This window comes from Cryptomeria japonica, chromosome 5 (genome assembly GCF_030272615.1).
Source record: "Cryptomeria japonica chromosome 5, Sugi_1.0, whole genome shotgun sequence".
Taxonomy (NCBI): Eukaryota; Viridiplantae; Streptophyta; class Pinopsida; order Cupressales; family Cupressaceae; genus Cryptomeria; species Cryptomeria japonica.
This window is the reverse complement of record NC_081409.1, coordinates 822,465,237-822,473,656: the sequence shown is the minus strand read 5'-3', so window position 1 is coordinate 822,473,656 and position 8,420 is coordinate 822,465,237. Positions and strand designations below refer to the sequence as shown.

At 34.4% G+C, this 8,420-nt stretch overlaps 2 protein-coding genes across 2 annotated transcripts; both read left to right on the top strand.

The window, feature by feature from the left end:
• The first annotated feature begins 4,708 nt into the window (after nt 1-4,708).
• Nucleotides 4,709-5,859, top strand: LOC131075141 (L-type lectin-domain containing receptor kinase V.9-like). The gene is made up of 2 exons (XM_059221052.1): nt 4,709-5,332; nt 5,653-5,859. The coding sequence occupies exons 1-2, from the start codon at nt 4,709-4,711 to the stop codon at nt 5,857-5,859; spliced, it is 831 nt and encodes a 276-aa protein (XP_059077035.1).
• Nucleotides 5,860-5,941: 82 nt separating this feature from the next.
• On the top strand, nt 5,942-6,694 carry LOC131876209 (L-type lectin-domain containing receptor kinase IX.1-like). The gene has a single exon (XM_059221051.1). The coding sequence runs from the start codon at nt 5,942-5,944 to the stop codon at nt 6,692-6,694; it is 753 nt and encodes a 250-aa protein (XP_059077034.1).
• The last annotated feature ends 1,726 nt before the right edge of the window (nt 6,695-8,420 follow it).

The following is an 8,420-nucleotide window of genomic DNA, read 5'->3' as shown; positions in this document are numbered from 1 at the left end:
TCTATCATGTCCTCATAATCCTCCATTTATCAAATCCTTTTATCCATCATCCAAATCCAATCCAACAATCCACCTACATTGTTGAGCATTTGGAGAGCATTCCACATCCATCAAGAAGGAGCCCATCTAATCAAGTTGAAGAGAGGCACTATTCAACTTCACCAAAGGCTCAATCCGAGGGAGAGGTAAAATAACAAAGGTATAAATGATCTTTTGATGTTTTAATATTTTCTTGCTCATTGCATTGTGTTTTTGGATCATTTAACCTTTCATTCAATTTTCCCCTCTTCAGTTGTCAAGGTTGATGATTTGTATAAATAGGTGATGTTGTCATGTAATTTGAGGTTGTGTCTGCATTATTATAGAGTGGTTTATGTGTGAGTAAGGATTCATCTTTCTGTGTGGTGTATTGAAGCAGAGATTGGTGTTGTAGAGCAGACAATTGTGCCTAACCGGAACTATCATCAAGCATTTGCAGATGCTATTATTGTAGTTCATTCCCTCCGAATTTTAGTCTGAATATTGTTGTAGGTCAATGGGACTTCCCTAAGGGTTGTAGCCTTCTAGGTTATTGTATCTTGAGTTGTAAGCTCTCGGCAGTGTGCCTAAATGTTGGTGCATTCCCCATTGTAATTATTTTCACATACTATTGTAGAGTATCATCTTATTGTGGGTAGGTTCCCACCATGGTTTTTCCCTTAACCGGGTTTTCTACGTCAAAATCTTGGTGTTGTGTCTTGTGCTATCAATTTTCTTATCTTTTTTGTTGCTACAATTTATCAAATCTATATTTGTGGTTAAGTTCGTAGATCCGGTGAAAACTGATTCACCCCCGCCTTTCAATTTTCCTTCATTGTTGTTGCCAACATGGTGAAAAGTTCAAAGTGACATGAATACATGTGTTTCCACCATCATGATGTAGGGTTTCCTTATCTAATTTATGATTGGTTGTTTGTTTTAAGGGAAGGTTATGTGCCCCTTGTTGTGAAATATGCCTACTTAGTATTAATATGCCTACATGGTTGTGAACTTGAACCGCACCTTTGTATGTATATGTATATGTATATGTATATGTATATGTATATGTATATGTGTATGTATATGTATATAAATATATGTATATGTATATGTATATATGTATATATGTATGGATATGTAGATATACATACATATCTATATGTATACATGTATATATACATACATAATTACATATACATACATACATACATACATACATACATACATACATACATACATACATACATAAACATATGGATATTTTTTTGAATTATAACAACATGCAAATTTCTAATTCATATTACATGTACACATTAAGGCTTGTTCTTAGGCTTGCATGACAAGGTTCGAGCTTGGGAGCTTCATTTCCTTACTATTTATGTGTTTTCTTCTTCCAATTTTTTTTCTCAACTTCCTCCTCATTAGGTTTACATGTTATCTAGTTGGTATAATTTGTAAAATTACCACCATAATTTCAAATGTCTTTTGATCTTTCTAACCATATATTATTTAGATTTGAACAACATTAACATATTAATTCATAATTTCTTTTACCAATGTTTCCATAATTCTCAGAGACATATGTGTACGATTATTTTAATAAATTTTGACCTAATTGTCCAAATTATATATATATAATTGTTCTACAATTTATTCTTTACACTTTCAATTTTTAGTTTGTATTGTTTTATCATTTTGGTCCAAGTTATGTGACTTGTACATATAGGTATCTTATTTTTACGATGTGTTCACTTTGAAAAATTACTAAGAAAATACTTAAATAAAAAATTACAAAAAAGTACAGAACTTCTATTACTCACTCTTAACAATCTTTCTACCAAAGGGTTTTTCAAACTACTAAATGGAACTATAACTTTTTTGACACACACACTAGACACTATGTTATGTTTTATGGAAAAAAGAAAGAACACTTTTATGTGTGGGTAGAATTTAAGACTCTTAATCTTATCCATTTTTGACAAACTTTAGTAGTTTAGATACTAGATTAAGAGTACTACAACTCTTCTTGTTTGGGTATCTTCACATTTTGAGTGCATGAGTCTCAAATTTATCCTCTAAGTTCAAGTTTAGTTGATTTAAAAAGAAGTGGCCACTTTTGACCCCCCTTTTTGTTCACCATCTTGGTGCACATACCTGTTGTAAATAAATTTTATTATGATTTATTCATGTAGATGCATTGATTTATATTTATATGATAGTTATAACTCATTGGTGATTATGCTATGCCACTTGACTACATAGCTCTGAGTTATTCCTCAACAATGGTTATTTCAATGATGTTACTTTGGACACACCTTTCTATTATTCCTAATTTTAATTTTACTGAGAATGATTTGCGTCATATTTGATACCATGCTAACCATGATTTGATTTAAAGGTTAATATAGAACCTACATGAATAAATATCTCTTTTGATTAAATAGTTCATAATATATTAATAAAAGTGGGAGAGGCCCAAACCATACATATCCACAACAAAGGAAACAAAACCAGGGACTCACAAGGAGTGAGAACTCATAAATAAAAACTTCCTACTAACCATACACAACATAAACCAAAACACTAACAAACCCAAAGACTAAAACCTAAAATCAAACACAACCAGACACAATAAAACAACAAAATAAACACTCTCCCACCCAAAGCATGAACCAATGGCTTGTTGGGTGGGAGAGAACTCTACCTTCCCATCCACATATTTTTTTACCCTTATTTAGCACAAAGAGTTTTTTTAGGAAACTTTCCTGGAGGAAATAGCTAGGGAGTCCAACATAGCTTTCACCTTTGAAACAAATGCTTCCAGCATCATTGTAGATGGGGACTCTAGATCTCTTATTTTCTTGGCTCACCTCCTTGCTATCTCATTTTGAATATCATGGGGAGCAGTAGAGTTCGTCGTAGATTGATTGATTGAAAGCCCAACACAAAGAACCAGACCCAAACTAGAGTTAAGGGGATTAACATTAGGGCCAATGGAAGGTGTTAAACTCAAATGGAACCTAAAGAGACGTAAAACAATCTTTTGATGTTGGGGAAGGGAGCGCTTAAAGTTAGCAACCTAGATAGATTGGGAGATAGAAGGGAAAATCCAAAAGAGAAAATTCATCCTTACACCAAGTCAGAGGTGACTGAGCATTAGGAACAATTGAGAGTGTAACCTTAATCTAAATTTGTACCATCATGATTAAGAAAAATGCAAAAATATCTAGTGAACACCAATAAGAAGTTTTTTGAAATAAGGATTTAATCTAGCTATTTGGATGAACATAAATCAACTTAGATTAAAATAATTTTTTTAATAATTTAAATGAAAATAAAAACCTCTTAGACATTGCGCAAAGAGAAGTGCAACCTTTTATTATACATGAGAGTTTCATTTTCATACAAGGTCCCTTGCTTCATGGAAAATATTAGTTAGTGAGGAAAAGGACATCTTTTGCAACCTCTTAATTATTGTGCAAGTGAATGCTACCTCTTCGCATGATAATATAAGTAGATATTGATAAGGTAGTGTTACATGTGTGTGTGTGTACACACACACACACACACACACACACATACATATATATATATATATATATGTGTGTGTGTGTGTGTGTGTGTGTGTGTGTGTGTGTGTGTGTGTGTGTGTGTATCTATATACATATACATATACATATATATATGTATATATATATATACATATATATATGTGTATATATGTATATATATATATATATACATATATATACATATATATACATATATATACATATATATACATATACATATACATATACATATACATATACATATATACATATACATATGTATATATATATATATCTATATATATATATATACATACATATACATACATATACATACATGTATATGTATATATATGTATATATGTATGTATATGTATGTATGTATGTATGTATGTATACACACACACACACACACACACACACACACACACACACACACACACACACACACACAGGCCTAACCTTACACAATATTTTAAACTTGTTTGTCTATATTAGGTCATGATGAGGCTTTTTTTTTTTCATTAGGATTATTGAAATCAAAGATTAAAAAAAATTGACAAGAAAATAGAAAATTTCTTTAAATATGTATACAAATAGATATGAAATCTAAAGTTATCCTTTGAACGGGCTTAGAAATCTAAATTCCACAAGTGATAGAAGATGGTTTTGAAATATTGTATATAATACTTAAACATTCAATGCAATGAACATCAACACATCTAATAGCTTTAATAAGATGCAAATATATAAAAGTGTGTAGATAAAAGAAATAAATGTCCAGATCATGATGGCTCTCACAATTTTAATTTACTAATCAATCACCTTAACTTCAAAATGATATCGATTAGATTGAGAGAAACTAATAATAATCATCAACACTAATTAAATAGTTGAGTTTTCAATTTCATTGAATTAAATGGTATTTCAACACATGTGTGGGATAAGAGTATTAATCAATCACCTTCCCCAGCTACCCATCTTGTGGTTTTATTTGGTCCGTTTAGATAGTAGTCAATTGTCAATAACTTTAGACTGACACCTAAAGATTGAATTTGGTGCTACCATTTCACTCAGCTATTAACGATAATAGAGTGGGGTACTCTCATTAAAATGAGATTGTTCCCAACAATACTACTATGGCAAACCGCTCCATTTGGACGCTCTTCCTTTTCTTCTCCTTGATCGTCACTCTATTCTCTTATATGGAATGCACAGGAAACATTTGCTTTGCTTTCCCTCCCCAAACAGGTATCAAACCAGATCCTGATGCTTACTTTGAAGGGGACAAAATACAACTCTCCAGAAATGAATTTGTGGGTAACTTGACACGAAGTGTAGGCTGGGCCACTTACAACCAACCAATTCCTCTTTGGAACAAGCCTTCAGGGGCTCTCGCAAGTTTTACATCATATTTTCAGTTCGTTATTGTAAGCACCAGCATGCTTTCAGGGGACGGACTCACTTTCTTTTTCTTCCCTTTCGATGCTAAACCACCCTCAAGTGGTTGGGGCAGTTTGTTGGGCCTTTATAATCGAACGACAGATGGTAAAATTACAAATCCTGTAGTGGCCGTCGAGTTCAACACATTCAAGGATGAATTTGACCCCGATGATAACCATGCGGGAATTGACGTCAACTCACTTGTTTCCAAGGCCATCTTTTCGCTTAACTTTGAACCTGAATTCCTAAACAAAACTCTCAAAAATGGAAGAGCTTTGGATGCGTGGGTAGATTATGATGGGAGTACAAAAAAGTTACAGGTATTTTCTTTTGTCTAACCCTTCTGCTAATCTCAATAATATAACTAAACCCAGAAGCCCGATTTTGACATATCACATAGATCTCCGTAGCTTTTTTCTGGAGGAGGTCAGGTTTGGCCTCTCCGCAGCCACTGGAATAGCTGCAATAGAAACCCACACAGTCTCAGCGTGGAATTTTTCTTGTACATATTTGTGGGATATTTCCTCCCCATCAAGAACTCAATATGGTAGGAGGAAAATTATTATGATATCCCTCTTCGTCTGCTTCGTGGGCATCTGCTATTTTTTTGTGTATTTCCGGGCGGTGGTACTTCAAACAGAGAGAAGCAAGGCGTGAGGAAGGGGACATAGAGCTAGACGAACAGTTAGCTCAAGGCCCCTTCAAGTTCTCTTATGCTCAACTCAGCGAGGCTACCCGTAATTTCAGCAAGGATGAATTACTGAGCAAAGGAGGCTTCGGAAGAGGCATCTTGCCTACAACCAACGATACAGTGGCCATAAAGAGAATAGCCCAAGGATCGAGGTAGGGAAGGAAAGAGTACATCTCAGAGGTTACAATAGTCAGTAAGTTGAGACACCGTAACCTTGTGCGACTCTTGGGATGGTGCCATGAACAAGGAGACTTTGCTTCTTATTTACGAGTTTCTCTCGAATGGAAGTGTCGATAAATATATATTCAATGAAAGCAAGGTTTGTTTGAATTGGCAGCGAAGGTACAGCGTTGCTTGTGGGATGGCCTCTGCTTTGATTTATCTTCATGAGGAGTGGGATCAGCGCATAGTTCACAGAGACGTGAAGGCCAGCAATGTGTTGTTGGACTCAAATTTCAATGCAAAGCTGGGGGATTTTGGTCTGGCAAGAGTGGTTGAATCTGATCACGCTGCCGCGAGTACAACCATGGTTGCCGGAACACGTGGGTATTTAGCACCGGAGTATATAGAATCTGGGAAGGCGAGCCCAGAATCAGATGTGTATAGTTTTGGAGCTGTTTCTTTGGAAATTGCCTGCGGAAGACAACCCATTGATTACACCTTAAAAGAATACGATTTCAGAATGGTGGCCTGGGTATGGGGTTTGCGTAGACAAGGGAAGATTTTGGATGCGGCAGACAAAAAGCTAGAGGGGAATTTCAATATTGATGAAATGGAACGGTTGATGTTAGTGGGATTGTTGTGTTCTCATCCGGACCCAAAGGCAAGACCCAGGATGAGAGAGGTATTAAAGATCTTAGAATTTGACTCTCCATTGCCGTATGTTCCCGTGAATATGCCTATAGCTGTATATGGCGATGCTCTTAATTCTTGTGCTGGGTCTTCCTCAACAATGTTGCCTTCGACACCCGAACCTCGGTCGTCCACATAGCATATTATCTTTTAGTTTTTATTTAATATATTTGTTTGCGAATTGTTTCGTCCACATAGCATACTATCTTTATTGCTTTCTATATACATATAGACATGGAAATTTACTAATCTAGTCATAAGACCAAAGTAATAAGGATATATGGATATGTTCTCATGGTTTAGCTGTAGCTAAAAGAGTTTTGTACAATGGAAAACTGAAAATTACAATGAACTTTTAACTTACCTTTACTGATACGTTATGACTATAGTTATCTACAATTTAGAGAGCACAGTTGCAAGTGATCTATAATCTTTACCTATTATATAGTTATCAAGAATAGGCGGTGGATCTAGTTTTCTTGGAGATAGAATCAAAATGCTAAGAGATGTGGATATAGGAGGTTAACAACAAACCTGTACTCATAAGAAACTACTCTAATTTGATAATTTTCAATTGTAGAAACTTAATTATTATAAATGAAGGGTAGACAGGTCTTCCCCATTGCTTGAATATATGACCTACCAAGAAAAAGATTGTATGGAAGAAAATTGAGCATAACATTGGTGAATGTAGGTAAATTCAATAGTACTACCATAATGAGTAGTGTGATTGTATCTAACATCTATTAACCCATATTATCGAAGACATGAAAACAAATAGATTAAGGTTTAATAAGAATTGTATCTACACCAATTTTACATATTAGATATATGTATCTTACTTCTATTTCAATTAATGACAACAATGATAATGAGAAGATCATCTTATTGTTGAGCTTCTGTAGATAGTGTCTCATGTTGTGATTAGATGACGTCCAATCTTCTTGCATCCATGCAATTTAATAGAGATGCTACATCATTGAATCTAGCAAAAGGTGGGAAAACTATCTTCTATACAATTAAGATTAAAGGTGATCTATTTGAGGTTTATAGTGATACAATCACGCTTGGTACTCTAGGTAAGGAAATTAATAAAGAGATAATTAGACTATTACCCAAAAAAGAGACAAGAGAAACATCCGGAGACTAACAACCCTCTTGAATATATCCTACAAGATTCTACCTAAAATGTTGGCTAGAAGGCTTACTAGCATTCTACCTAACACATTCGACCAACTCAGACTAGTTTTATTCAGGGTAGATATAGTCTAGAAAACTTATTGATCAATTGGAAAGAATTGAATTGGCTAAGAGAGTTGGGAGGGATGTGGATATTCTTCTTCTATACTTTGAGAAAGGTTACGATAGGGTGGAATGTTCAGTTAGCTTTACAATACTTGAAGCAATTGGTTTTCCTGATTCCTTTTCTAAAATGGTGAAAGTCTTGTTTATGGATGCAAATGCTCATATGGAACTAAATGGTAAAATATCAGATGTTTTTCCATTGGGTGGGTCTATTAGGTATGGGTGCACTTTGGCCTTTTCCCTATTTGTTATTGCTTGTAAAGCTCTACAATATATCATAAGGTCTAATTTATTAGGACCTAGTTTACAAGGCATCAAATTACCTAATGAGTCTCAATTAGTGAGCATCCAAATTATTGATGGTACAACCTTATTCCCAACCATGGAAAGAGATAATGTGGTTAATCTTAAAAATAGATTGGATTTTTTTAGTCATTCATCAGGAGAATTTTTTTTGAATCAAAATCCATCCTTTTAGGATGGACAAGTGAGACATCAAATTGGTTAAGTGGTTTTGGTTGGCAATGGGGAGGACCTAACATTATTGTTAGGTACCTTGG